The 15,000-nt window shown below is 41.9% G+C and overlaps 1 protein-coding gene across 1 annotated transcript in view; it reads right to left on the bottom strand.

Annotated features, from left to right (window-relative positions):
* Positions 1-9,788: 9,788 nt before the first annotated feature.
* The window catches only part of LOC131346616 (acyl-CoA dehydrogenase family member 11-like), a 32,880-nt gene continuing 27,668 nt past the window's right edge, over positions 9,789-15,000 (bottom strand). The window contains exons 13-15 of the mRNA XM_058380142.1: positions 14,464-14,629; positions 12,600-12,666; positions 9,789-10,448 (exon numbers count right to left, since the gene is read on the bottom strand). Coding sequence (XP_058236125.1) covers positions 10,328-10,448; positions 12,600-12,666; positions 14,464-14,629 — 354 coding nt within the window. The 3' untranslated portion in view covers positions 9,789-10,327. The remainder of the gene's footprint in view (positions 10,449-12,599; positions 12,667-14,463; positions 14,630-15,000) is intronic.

The raw sequence follows: 15,000 nt of genomic DNA, 5'->3' as shown, positions 1-15,000 counted from the left end.
GAGCTACACAAACACAACACAGAGCTACACAAACACTACACAGAGCTACATAAACACCACAGAGCTACACAAACACAACACAGAGCTACACAAACAGTACACAGAGCTACACAAACACAACAGAGCTACACAAACACAACACAGAGCTACACAAACACTACACAGAGCTACACAAACACAACACAGAGCTACACAAACACTACACAGAGCTACATAAACACCACAGAGCTACACAAACACAACACAGAGCTACACAAACACTACACAGAGCTACACAAACACAACACAGAGCTACACAAACACTACACAGAGCTACACAAACACTACACAGAGCTACACAAACACTACACAGAGCTAGATGAACACTACACAGAGCTACACAAACACAACACAGAGCTACACAAACACTACACAGAGCTACACAAACACTACACAGAGCTACATAAACACCACAGAGCTACACAAACACAACACAGAGCTACACAAACCCTACACAGAGCTACACAAACACAACACAGAGCTACACAAACACTACACAGAGCTACATAAACACCACAGAGCTACACAAACACTACACAGAGCTACACAAACACAACACAGAGCTACATAAACACAACACAGAGCTACACAAACACAACACAGAGCTACACAAACACAACACAGAGCTACACAAACACTACACAGAGCTAGATGAACACTACACAGAGCTACATAAACAAAACACAGAGCTACACAAACACAACACAGAGCTAGATGAACACTACACAGAGCTACACAAACACTACACAGAGCTACACAAACACAACACAGAGCTACACAAACACTACACAGAGCTACACAAACACAACACAGAGCTACACAAACACTACACAGAGCTAGATGAACACTACACAGAGCTACACAAACACTACACAGAGCTACACAAACACAACACAGAGCTACACAAACACTACACAGAGCTACACAAACACTACACAGAGCTACACAAACACAACACAGAGCTACACAAACACTACACAGAGCTACACAAACACTACACAGAGCTACACAAACACTACACAGAGCTAGATGAACACTACACAGAGCTACACAAACACAACACAGAGCTACACAAACACTACACAGAGCTACACAAACACTACACAGAGCTACACAAACACTACACAGAGCTACACAAACACTACACAGAGCTAGATGAACACTACACAGAGCTACACAAACACTACACAGAGCTAGATGAACACTACACAGAGCTACACAAACACTACACAGAGCTACACAAACACTACACAGAGCTACACAAACACTACACAGAGCTACACAAACACTACACAGAGCTACACAAACACAACAGAGAGCTACACAAACACAACACAGAGCTACACAAACAACACAGAGCTACACAAACACAACACAGAGCTACACAAACACAACACAGAGCTACACAAACACTACACAGAGCTACACAAACACTACACAGAGCTACACAAACACTACAGAGCTACACAAACACAAAACAGAGCTACACAAACACAACACAGAGCTACACAAACAACACAGAGCTACACAAACAACACAGAGCTACACAAACACAACACAGAGCTACACAAACACAACACAGAGCTACACAAACACAAAACAGAGCTACACAAACAACACAGAGCTACATAAACACAACACAGAGCTACACAAACACAAAACAGAGCTACATAAACACAACACAGAGCTACACAAACACTACACAGAGCTACACAAACAACACAGAGCTACATAAACACAAAACAGAGCTACACAAACACAAAACAGAGCTACACAAACAACACAGAGCTACACAAACAACACAGAGCTACACAAACACAAAACAGAGCTACACAAACACAACACAGAGCTACACAAACACAAAACAGAGCTACACAAACAACACAGAGCTACATAAACACAACACAGAGCTACACAAACACAAAACAGAGCTACACAAACAACACAGAGCTACACAAACAACACAGAGCTACACAAACACAACACAGAGCTACACAAACACAACACAGAGCTACATAAACACAACACAGAGCTACACAAACACAAAACAGAGCTACACAAACAACACAGAGCTACATAAACACAACACAGAGCTACACAAACACAAAACAGAGCTACATAAACACAACACAGAGCTACAGAAACACTACACAGAGCTACACAAACAACACAGAGCTACATAAACACAAAACAGAGCTACACAAACACAAAACAGAGCTACACAAACAACACAGAGCTACACAAACAACACAGAGCTACACAAACACAAAACAGAGCTACACAAACACAACACAGAGCTACACAAACACAAAACAGAGCTACACAAACAACACAGAGCTACATAAACACAACACAGAGCTACACAAACACAAAACAGAGCTACACAAACAACACAGAGCTACACAAACAACACAGAGCTACACAAACACAACACAGAGCTACACAAACACAACACAGAGCTACACAAACACAACACAGAGCTACACAAACAACACAGAGCTACATAAACACAACACAGAGCTACACAAACACAACACAGAGCTACATAAACACAACACAGAGCTACACAAACACTACACAGAGCTACACAAACACAACACAGAGCTACATAAACACAACACAGAGCTACACAAACACAACACAGAGCTACACAAACACTACACAGAGCTACACAAACACTACACAGAGCTACACAAACACTACAGAGCTACACAAACACAAAACAGAGCTACATAAACACAACACGGAGCTACACAAACACAACACAGAGTTACACAAACAACACAGAGCTACACAAACACAACACAGAGCTACACAAACACAACACAGAGCTACACAAACACAACACAGAGCTACATAAACACAACACAGAGCTACACAAACACTACACAGGGCTACATAAACACAACACAGAGCTACACAAACACAACACAGGGCTACATAAACACAGGGTTAGCGTGTAGAGCAGTTAGCAGTGTGTGATTGGTGTGTTCTGTCCTTCAATATGCAGGACTTTTATTTCCTTCTACTGTCACTGCAGCATGATGCAATTACACTCATCACACACACACACACACACACACACAGCAGATCAAGTGTGAGTGTCTCTGTGTGTTTCACGTCCCCAGTGTCCAATAGTGCAGTGAAGTGCATCAGAGGCTCCAGTAGAAACATCTAACAAGAGAACTACTGCGTGTACACACACACACACACACACACACACACACACACACACTATATATGTTGGTTGGGGCACACAGGAAAAGCTGTCGAAATCGATCTATGTTATGTTCTGTAGACATTTTCTGCTAACACACACACAGAGACTTCTAGTCTGTGTGTGTGTGTGTGTGTTCAGATGAGTTAGTAGATGGAAAGGCCACTCATCAGCTGTAACCCACTGAAGCCGATAAAGAGCTGCTCGACACTACAAACTGAAAGGTCACTCTCTCTCTCTCTCACACACACACACACACACACACACACACAGCATATAAGTAGAGAGATATACAAAAAAAAGTTTCATTTAGTGATGTTTTGTTGCCAAAGCAACACAAAGAATGTGTGAATTATCAGTAGGCTCTCAGTAACAGTCTGTGTGTGTGTGTGTTCAGCTGTGAGAATACATGCAGAGAGATAAAGGGATACAGGGAGTGTGATCGAGGAAATTAGTGATGGAAGCAGATAGAAATAAATGATTCTGAATGAGGAGATAATGTTCTGAACAGATGTCTGAAAGGTGTCTGCTTTACTGGGATGCCACTGCACGCTAGTTTTTAATGCTAGCATGAGCAGACGGACAGATCGGAAACTCACTGGACAAACGTTCATCAACGTTAGCACGAGGTCACTCACACACTCCGCAGTGACCAGAGCAAAACATCAGCTGTACGAATAAAAGTAAAAGTGTTATTGGAGGACACACAGGAACAGCTGTTGAAATTGATCTCATTTGTGTTCTACACACATTTCCAGCTAGCACTCATACAGAGTTCTAGTGCGTGTGTGTGTGTGTTTGGAAGAGTTAGTGGCTGGAAAGGCCACTCATCAGCCATAACCCAGCAGAGCTGATAAAGAGCTGCTCAACACCACAAACCAAAAGGTCATACATACACACACACACACACACACACACACGTTATGATGCTGAACTTTACAGATAGAAGGTAAGACACAGAGACAGATAGAGTGAGAGAGAGAGAGACAGCAGTATATAGATGGTGATGGTGTAATTGGAGACAGTGTGTTCACCTTTAGGGCAGGGTATGTATTGATCCATCAGCTCAGATAACAGGAATAAACACACACACACACACACACACACACACACACACACAGCTATTCCTCCAGTCCTTGGCTTAATGATCAGATAATCAGACAGATTCACTTCCTGTTTGCAGTGCTGATAATGACTGTACGTGGTGATGCTGAGAAAATGGCGTGAGGGTTGAGACTATCCACTGAAGTGCTGCTGTTTCCATCCTGTTGTGTTTCTACTGAATGTAACACACTGTGTCTGTGTCTCTGAGTTCACTCACTCTCATCAGACTAGAGAACCTTTCTCTAAATGTTCACCAAGTCTACTGACAGAATTGTCTATGGAGTATGTTTAATCATGTCTGTCTGTTTGGGTTGTGTGTAGTGTTAAGATTGTGTGTAGTGTTGAGGTTGTGTGTAATGTGTGTAGTGTTGAGGTTGTGTGTAATGTGTGTAGTGTTGTGGTTGTGTGTAATGTGTGTAGTGTTGAGGTTGTGTGTAATGTGTGTAGTGTTGTGGTTGTGTGTAATGTGTGTAGTGTTGAGGTTGTGTGTAATGTGTGTAGTGTTGAGGTTGTGTGTAGTGTTGTGGTTGTGTGTAGTGTGTGTAGTGTTGAGGTTGTGTGTAATGTGTGTAGTGTTGTGGTTGTGTGTAATGTGTGTAGTGTTGTGGTTGTGTGTAATGTGTGTAGTGTTGTGGTTGTGTGTAATGTGTGTAGTGTTGTGGTTGTGTGTAATGTGTGTAGTGTTGTGGTTGTGTGTAGTGTGTGTAGTGTGTGTAGTGTTGAGGTTGTGTGTAATGTGTGTAGTGTTGAGGTTGTGTGTAGTGTTGTGGTTGTGTGTAATGTGTGTAGTGTTGTGGTTGTGTGTAATGTGTGTAGTGTTGTGGTTGTGTGTAATGTGTGTAGTGTTGAGGTTGTGTGTAATGTGTGTAGTGTTGAGGTTGTGTGTAGTGTTGTGGTTGTGTGTAATGTGTGTAGTGTTGTGGTTGTGTGTAATGTGTGTAGTGTTGAGGTTGTGTGTAATGTGTGTAGTGTTGTGGTTGTGTGTAATGTGTGTAGTGTTGTGGTTGTGTGTAATGTGTGTAGTGTTGAGGTTGTGTGTAATGTGTGTAGTGTTGTGGTTGTGTGTAATGTGTGTAGTGTTGAGGTTGTGTGTAATGTGTGTAGTGTTGAGGTTGTGTGTAATGTGTGTAGTGTTGTGGTTGTGTGTAATGTGTGTAGTGTTGAGGTTGTGTGTAGTGTTGTGGTTGTGTGTAATGTGTGTAGTGTTGTGGTTGTGTGTAATGTGTGTAGTGTTGTGGTTGTGTGTAATGTGTGTAGTGTTGAGGTTGTGTGTAATGTGTGTAGTGTTGAGGTTGTGTGTAGTGTTGTGGTTGTGTGTAATGTGTGTAGTGTTGTGGTTGTGTGTAATGTGTGTAGTGTTGAGGTTGTGTGTAATGTGTGTAGTGTTGTGGTTGTGTGTAATGTGTGTAGTGTTGAGGTTGTGTGTAATGTGTGTAGTGTTGAGGTTGTGTGTAGTGTTGAGGTTGTGTGTAGTGTGTGTAGTGTTGAGGTTGTGTGTAGTGTTGTGGTTGTGTGTAATGTGTGTAGTGTTGTGGTTGTGTGTAATGTGTGTAGTGTTGTGGTTGTGTGTAATGTGTGTAGTGTTGAGGTTGTGTGTAATGTGTGTAGTGTTGAGGTTGTGTGTAGTGTTGTGGTTGTGTGTAATGTGTGTAGTGTTGTGGTTGTGTGTAATGTGTGTAGTGTTGAGGTTGTGTGTAATGTGTGTAGTGTTGAGGTTGTATGTAGTGTTGAGGTTGTGTGTAATGTGTGTAGTGTTGAGGTTGTGTGTAATGTGTGTAGTGTTGTGGTTGTGTGTAATGTGTGTAGTGTTGAGGTTGTGTGTAATGTGTGTAGTGTTGAGGTTGTGTGTAATGTGTGTAGTGTTGAGGTTGTGTGTAGTGTTGTGGTTGTGTGTAATGTGTGTAGTGTTGAGGTTGTGTGTAATGTGTGTAGTGTTGAGGTTGTGTGTAGTGTTGTGGTTGTGTGTAATGTGTGTAGTGTTGTGGTTGTGTGTAATGTTGAGGTTGTGTGTAATGTGTGTAGTGTTGAGGTTGTGTGTAGTGTTGTGGTTGTGTGTAATGTGTGTAGTGTTGAGGTTGTGTGTAATGTGTGTAGTGTTGAGGTTGTGTGTAATGTGTGTAGTGTTGAGGTTGTGTGTAGTGTGTGTAGTGTTGAGGTTGTGTGTAGTGTTGTGGTTGTGTGTAATGTGTGTAGTGTTGAGGTTGTGTGTAATGTGTGTAGTGTTGAGGTTGTGTGTAGTGTTGTGGTTGTGTGTAATGTGTGTAGTGTTGAGGTTGTGTGTAATGTGTGTAGTGTTGAGGTTGTGTGTAATGTGTGTAATGTTGAGGTTGTGTGTAATGTGTGTAGTGTTGAGGTTGTGTGTAGTGTGTGTAGTGTTGAGGTTGTGTGTAGTGTTGTGGTTGTGTGTAATGTGTGTAGTGTTGAGGTTGTGTGTAGTGTTGAGGTTGTGTGTAATGTGTGTAGTGTTGAGGTTGTGTGTAGTGTTGTGGTTGTGTGTAATGTGTGTAGTGTTGAGGTTGTGTGTAATGTGTGTAGTGTTGAGGTTGTGTGTAATGTGTGTAGTGTTTTGGTTGTGTGTAATGTGTGTAGTGTTGAGGTTGTGTGTAATGTGTGTAGTGTTGAGGTTGTGTGTAGTGTTGTGGTTGTGTGTAATGTGTGTAGTGTTGAGGTTGTGTGTAATGTGTGTAGTGTTGAGGTTGTGTGTAGTGTTGTGGTTGTGTGTAATGTGTGTAGTGTTGAGGTTGTGTGTAATGTGTGTAGTGTTGAGGTTGTGTGTAATGTGTGTAGTGTTGAGGTTGTGTGTAATGTGTGTAGTGTTGAGGTTGTGTGTAGTGTTGTGGTTGTGTGTAATGTGTGTAGTGTTGAGGTTGTGTGTAATGTGTGTAGTGTTGAGGTTGTGTGTAATGTGTGTAGTGTTGAGGTTGTGTGTAGTGTTGAGGTTGTGTGTAATGTGTGTAGTGTTGTGGTTGTGTGTAATGTGTGTAGTGTTGAGGTTGTGTGTAATGTGTGTAGTGTTGAGGTTGTGTGTAATGTGTGTAGTGTTGTGGTTGTGTGTAATGTGTGTAGTGTTGTGGTTGTGTGTAATGTGTGTAGTGTTGAGGTTGTGTGTAGTGTTGTGGTTGTGTGTAATGTGTGTAGTGTTGAGGTTGTGTGTAATGTGTGTAGTGTTGAGGTTGTGTGTAATGTGTGTAGTGTTGTGGTTGTGTGTAATGTGTGTAGTGTTGTGGTTGTGTGTAGTGTTGAGGTTGTGTGTAATGTGTGTAGTGTTGAGGTTGTGTGTAGTGTTGTGGTTGTGTGTAATGTGTGTAGTGTTGAGGTTGTGTGTAATGTGTGTAGTGTTGAGGTTGTGTGTAATGTGTGTAGTGTTGAGGTTGTGTGTAATGTGTGTAGTGTTGAGGTTGTGTGTAGTGTTGTGGTTGTGTGTAATGTGTGTAGTGTTGAGGTTGTGTGTAATGTGTGTAGTGTTGAGGTTGTGTGTAATGTGTGTAGTGTTGAGGTTGTGTGTAATGTGTGTAGTGTTGTGGTTGTGTGTAATGTGTGTAGTGTTGAGGTTGTGTGTAATGTGTGTAGTGTTGAGGTTGTGTGTAATGTGTGTAGTGTTGAGGTTGTGTGTAATGTGTGTAGTGTTGTGGTTGTGTGTAATGTGTGTAGTGTTGAGGTTGTGTGTAATGTGTGTAGTGTTGAGGTTGTGTGTAGTGTTGTGGTTGTGTGTAATGTGTGTAGTGTTGTGGTTGTGTGTAATGTGTGTAGTGTTGAGGTTGTGTGTAATGTGTGTAGTGTTGAGGTTGTGTGTAGTGTTGTGGTTGTGTGTAATGTGTGTAGTGTTGTGGTTGTGTGTAATGTGTGTAGTGTTGAGGTTGTGTGTAATGTGTGTAGTGTTGTGGTTGTGTGTAATGTGTGTAGTGTTCAGGTTGTGTGTAATGTGTGTAGTGTTGTGGTTGTGTGTAATGTGTGTAGTGTTGAGGTTGTGTGTAATGTGTGTAGTGTTGAGGTTGTGTGTAATGTGTGTAGTGTTGTGGTTGTGTGTAATGTGTGTAGTGTTGAGGTTGTGTGTAATGTGTGTAGTGTTGAGGTTGTGTGTAATGTGTGTAGTGTTGAGGTTGTGTGTAATGTGTGTAGTGTTGAGGTTGTGTGTAATGTGTGTAGTGTTGAGGTTGTGTGTAATGTGTGTAGTGTTGTGGTTGTGTGTAATGTGTGTAGTGTTGAGGTTGTGTGTAATGTGTGTAGTGTTGAGGTTGTGTGTAATGTGTGTAGTGTTGAGGTTGTGTGTAATGTGTGTAGTGTTGTGGTTGTGTGTAATGTGTGTAGTGTTGAGGTTGTGTGTAATGTGTGTAGTGTTGTGGTTGTGTGTAATGTGTGTAGTGTTGAGGTTGTGTGTAATGTGTGTAGTGTTGAGGTTGTGTGTAATGTGTGTAGTGTTGAGGTTGTGTGTAATGTGTGTAGTGTTGAGGTTGTGTGTAATGTGTGTAGTGTTGAGGTTGTGTGTAATGTGTGTAGTGTTGTGGTTGTGTGTAATGTGTGTAGTGTTGAGGTTGTGTGTAATGTGTGTAGTGTTGTGGTTGTGTGTAATGTGTGTAGTGTTGAGGTTGTGTGTAATGTGTGTAGTGTTGTGGTTGTGTGTAATGTGTGTAGTGTTGAGGTTGTGTGTAATGTGTGTAGTGTTGAGGTTGTGTGTAATGTGTGTAGTGTTGTGGTTGTGTGTAATGTGTGTAGTGTTGAGGTTGTGTGTAATGTGTGTAGTGTTGTGGTTGTGTGTAATGTGTGTAGTGTTGTGGTTGTGTGTAATGTGTGTAGTGTTGAGGTTGTGTGTAATGTGTGTAGTGTTGAGGTTGTGTGTAATGTGTGTAGTGTTGAGGTTGTGTGTAATGTGTGTAGTGTTGAGGTTGTGTGTAATGTGTGTAGTGTTGTGGTTGTGTGTAATGTGTGTAGTGTTGTGGTTGTGTGTAATGTGTGTAGTGTTGTGGTTGTGTGTAATGTGTGTAGTGTTGAGGTTGTGTGTAATGTGTGTAGTGTTGAGGTTGTGTGTAATGTGTGTAGTGTTGAGGTTGTGTGTAATGTGTGTAGTGTTGTGGTTGTGTGTAATGTGTGTAGTGTTGTGGTTGTGTGTAATGTGTGTAGTGTTGAGGTTGTGTGTAATGTGTGTAGTGTTGAGGTTGTGTGTAATGTGTGTAGTGTTGAGGTTGTGATGATTTGTGTCTAATCCCCCTCTGTACTGCTCACTTCAGGTGTTTGTTCTCCTCGAGACTAAACAGATTTATTTATTTATCATCATTAATGTTCTACTGCATTTCAGCTTATAGTGTCCAGAACTGTGGAAAGTCCAGCAGTCCTTTGACCACTCCCGGCTCTTAATGACCCAGTGTTTATGTTCTCTAGAAAATCCTGGGTTCCTTCCGTACTGAGACTCATTACACATCTCTACTTTCTTCTACTGTTTATTAAAACACTGTATTAATATTATAACACTAGAGTATTATGGGATGAATCAACACAATCCTCATAAATCAACACGATTCTCTAATAAACATTAATGTAATTGTACATTTAAAAATGTGTATATGAATCATTGAATCCTTATCTCACACTGTAATTTCTCATTATCTCATATTATGTCACACTGTCTCAGATTGTCTCACACTGACTCATTATCTCATATTATCTCACACTGTCTCAGATTATCTCACACTGACCCGTCTCAGATTATCTCACACTGACTCGTCTCAGATGATCTCTCACTGTCTCACACTGTCTCGTCTCAGATTATCTCTCACTGTCTCACACTGTCTCACTCACACTAAACTGCAGTGTTATTACTATCATTAATACCATCATCATTAACATTATAATGTGACAATGCACCTCACTGTTAAGATTTGTGTAATGCGGTGTGTGTGTGTGTGTATGAGTGTGTGTGAGAGAGTGTGTGTGTGTGTGTGTATGAGTGTGTGTGAGAGAGTGTGTGTGTTTTCAGGGTTCCTGTGTCTCCAGTCCTTGGTAAACGAGCTGAGAGTCGGTCAGTGCAGCGTCTGTGCTGTAGTGCCCTCGGATCTCCCTGCTCACTACAGGACACAAATCATTCTCACACCACCTGCACACACACACACACACACACACACACACACACATTAAAAGTAGTCTTAACAACAAAAAGACAGTATCAGTGTATGAAATGGAAAGAACAGACACTGTTACAGGGAAACCCTGAGTGAGCGAGTGATGTGATGAAGTTACTGTTAATGTCGGAGCTGATTGTTTTTTCTTTAACCGCACACCCCTGAATGTGTTCTTCATTAAACACTACAATTTACTAATGATTAGCATCTATTATTTATTCTCTCTCTCTATCAGCTATAAACACTCGTCTCCTCAGCAGTCTCTCTTTATTCTCTCTCTCTATCAGCTATAAACACTCGTAAAGAAGTGAACTTTAAAGAAATTCTCTGTCCTGAAGATGTGGAGAACTTCAAGTTCCAGCTTCACCTCTGACTGATACACAGCACTGACACTGGAGACTCCTTCACCACCTCACCCCCCCCACACACACCCTTCCAAATGTTCCAGTTCCCCACTGATAAGGGTTCTATTTGTGCACAGCAGACGGCCTGATGGTGATGATATCAGAGCTCTGGGGTGTGGCGTATCACAGGAAGTGCAGCGTTCAGATAAAAGGACATGAAGTGAATGTTGAAGGACCTGTGATGTGCAGGAAGCTGGGCAGATAAGAAGAAAACCACAGAGATGAAGAATGAAACTGTGAAGACATGTAATTAAGGACTATATAAAAAAAACGGAATAATGTGTCGTTAATCAAGCGGTGTAAAGTGCAGATGTTTATTCTGAGAAGGAGTAAACAGCCAAGAGGATGACTGTGAACCTCGAGCTGGTGAAGAGAGTTAAGAGTGCTGGAGAAGTTCAGTAATCCGATCAGACAGAGACAGAGTTGTGGACGAGGGATTAAACATTAAATTAAGACTCAGACAGAGAAGGTCAAAACTTAGAGGAGGTTTCCACTACTGAGCTGGAACAGGAGTCAGAGGAGGAGAACTCTGAGGTGGTGAATTCCTCCAGAAAAATCTGTTCATTAACATCATTAAGACGTTCTAGCTTTATAGAGGTGACATTTCAACACATTTCACTTCATCTGAACAAACATTTCACACTATCCATCCAGGACGTGTGAAACTGACCACTAGCGTAGACGTCACATCGCCGCGTGGATATCTGCTGCAGTAAATCATGAGACCAGGAATGAAATGCAAGATAAGAATGAAATAAGAGCGTTCTTCAGCCCCAGTCCAGTGTTAAGAGTGACTGGAGTACCACAAGGCTGGACCTTTGATTGATGTAATAAAGTCAGTGCTGTCCAGACAGTACACCATTAGAACAACAACTTCCTGTGCTGGTACATTCTCTTTCATTAAACATTGTGTAACTGCACCTTGATATTTTTTCCCAAAGGTTCACAAACCAGACAGAAGAGTGAGAGCCAAGTTTACTGAAACACAAAGTTCATCAAACAAATGAGCGAACCAAAGATTATTCAATTACGGAGCAGCAGAACGATCTGAGCAGAATGGGCTCAAGAGAAAATGTTCAAGAGAATGGCAAGACTTCACAATGATTACTGCTTTTATCCTGAACAAACCAGGAAGTAAAAGGGAAATGATCAAGTGATTTAAAGTCTAGAGCGTGAAACTGATCTGCCCTCTGCTGGTGGGCAGAGGTACTGTCCTGAGCTCTAATCAAGTGTGCTAAACATTATAAAGGTTCATCATCTACATACTTGATGCCACAGACACTATTAGACTTACAGTGTTGGTCATCACATCCTGAAGAGGCTAAACACAGCAAGTTTCAAGCTATTAGTGTCTCCAAGTGTGGAGTAAATCCAGCAGTGACTAATAACCTCCCCCCTGACCATCACCGAGTCCAGCAACATGGGACAGAGCATGTGGAAGGGAACGCATACAGGAACATAAGCAGCAAAAATGAGTCCGAATTTCTTGAGGAAATTCACAAGGCAAGGTAAAGAGCAGCAGAGCTACAGCCCTGTAGAGCTCTCAGAACAGAGATTATTTATTCAGAATAAATAAGGAGCAGAAATAATCAGTGTTTAATAAACAGCAGACAATCCTGAGTAACAGTACGGTCTAACTACAGAGGCAGGAAGAGGACTGAGGGAGAAAGAGTGATGAACAGAGCTGGAGAATTAGGGGTTAGCTTTACACACACACTTTACCTCAGAGCGGCATGGACATCTGGAGGTGAAGCTCCTTCCCATGAGGCATGGTCCACTAACAGAGCTCCTACACACACACACACACACACACCAAACATTTAGAGAGGCTGTTCACATGAACATATTTACACTAGAGTGATGGAGCTGATCAGACATTAACACACAATAGATCAATATTTCACTATTTTGCTTTTTATTTCATGTGAAGTTATCACAGGTCTAGTTTTTTGCCTGTCATCATGGGCTATGGCGTGTAGAGTAATGGAAAAAATAATCTAAAGTGTTTCGTGAGCAAATAAAGGGGTATAAATACTTTCTGACTGCACTGTACTCAGCCCTAAACTCAGCAGGCAGATGGATCTTCTCCAGAACAATGAATTTCTCTCTTTCACTGAATCTGTACAACAGGGTGTTGGATCATGTATAAACTGAGGTATTTAACGTTGTCGTGTCGGCAAAAGCAATCAATTTACACATTATCCTGTGCAGGAAGTGTAGGATATTTCCTAGACAGGAAGTTAGCACATGTCCACTACATCATGCAGTGTTTCTGTTGAATAACGGAGCACAGGAACGGAAACATGCTAATAACAGCTCACACTCATAGCGCCACCAACAGACAACAGGAAGTGAGGCTCAGAAGCAAGATTTCCAACACGGATTATAACATTTAAATATTAAATATTTAGTCAGCATGATTTTAATAGGGCTCAGTGGTAGGTTTCTCGCCTACCATGTGGAAGGCCTGGGTTCAATTCCCAGCCAGTGCCCAAACCCCAACCACTGGATGCAGTGCCGGTCCCAAACCCGGATTAAATGGGAGGTTTGTGTCAGAAAGGGCATCCGGCATAAAACCTGTGCCAAGTTGTTGTGCGGACCAGTTGGTCCACTGTGGCGACCCCTCACACACAGGGAGCAGCCGAAAGATCAACAAGTCCGCCTGATGTTAATACATCTACAACAATAAATAGTGAAGGAACGTCTGATATCCGTAACGGTGTTGCCATGGTGACGATATGAATTCACATCATGTAATCAGGAAGTGTGGCAGAGTGGCTTAAACCTCACACTGATTTTAATAAAGGGGCGTGGGCACTAATATAATAAGAGTCATCCCTTTACTAACAGCGTAACAAGTTTGTGACAGGAAGTGAGGTTTATAAACCAAACTTTTTAACAAACCACTTATATAATTTTATCTTTAAACCAAATCTGGTCAGTGTAATAAGTCCCTGACAATAACGCTTACAGGGTTTTTTGCTCCCTTGCTGTGGTGAGGATCAGGGACCGAGGGACATCATGGAATCAGGGAAAATATCATTTCAGTCAAGCTCACAGACTCCATAGTTACTAAAATAATACAGAACTTTTAATATTTACACACACACACACACACACACACACACAGGAAGTCGGGAGAAGGTGAAGCTAATAAACACACCTCTTTAATACGTCTTTTACAGCAAGGAAAACAACTCTGTCACATATAGACATTAAACTGGAAAGGACCTGCTGAAATCAGGACCGGCATCGCCATGGCAACGAGATGAATGTCACACACTTCACATACATACAGGAAGTACAATGTAATTCCACTCCACATTATGCAGCGTGGGTCAAAGCTCTCATGGATGTTTACTGACGCAGCATCATAACGTCCACATGTTAACAGACACTGCTGCACTCTTGGTGCTTGGACCCCTCAATCGCTGCTCTCAGCCACATTACATCATCATATTGGATGGAGAGACGAAGACTGATCTTTATGTGTAACTGAGATAAATCTGTTATTCTTATTTATTAACAAGCTAGATGGCCTTAAGTGAATTAATTACCATGTGTGTGTTGTGTGTGTGTGTGTTACCCATGTAAATGCGTGCAATGCTATATGCTAGGTCTCTTGCTGCAAGCTGAAGGCTTTGAGGTGGATGAGTCGCTGCAGTTTGGATGAACTGGGCTAAACAGGAGAGAGATGCGCTCAGGCTCTGTACTGCAGGAAGCAGGGCGGGACTGGCACCATGCAATCGCTCCTACACACACACACACACACACACACACACACACACACACACACACAGGCTTAAACACACTGGCATTCTATAAGCAGTGATAGATTACTTAATGAAGGTGCTAGCGTTACACTTCATTAGAGCAACACTTACGAGTTCACAGTAAAAGATTTGAATAAAATGGGAGAGATAAATCACATCCTGTTCGTCCAGCAGCCGGAGAAATCTGCTCAGGAAACACACTTAATAACGAGACGGTGAGCAGAACCTTCGATTTGCACCCGAACATGCTAACAACCTGCGGACACGCGGCGTGTTGAGCTGTTTATCAGTGTTAAGTTTGTGTAGCGCTAGCCTGAGAGCTATTAACACCATACTTTACAGAGACATTA

The sequence above is a fragment of the Hemibagrus wyckioides genome, linkage group LG26, assembly GCF_019097595.1.
Source record: "Hemibagrus wyckioides isolate EC202008001 linkage group LG26, SWU_Hwy_1.0, whole genome shotgun sequence".
Taxonomy (NCBI): domain Eukaryota; kingdom Metazoa; phylum Chordata; class Actinopteri; order Siluriformes; family Bagridae; genus Hemibagrus; species Hemibagrus wyckioides.
The sequence above is the reverse complement of the archived record's forward strand: the minus strand, read 5'-3'. Positions and strand labels throughout refer to the sequence as shown.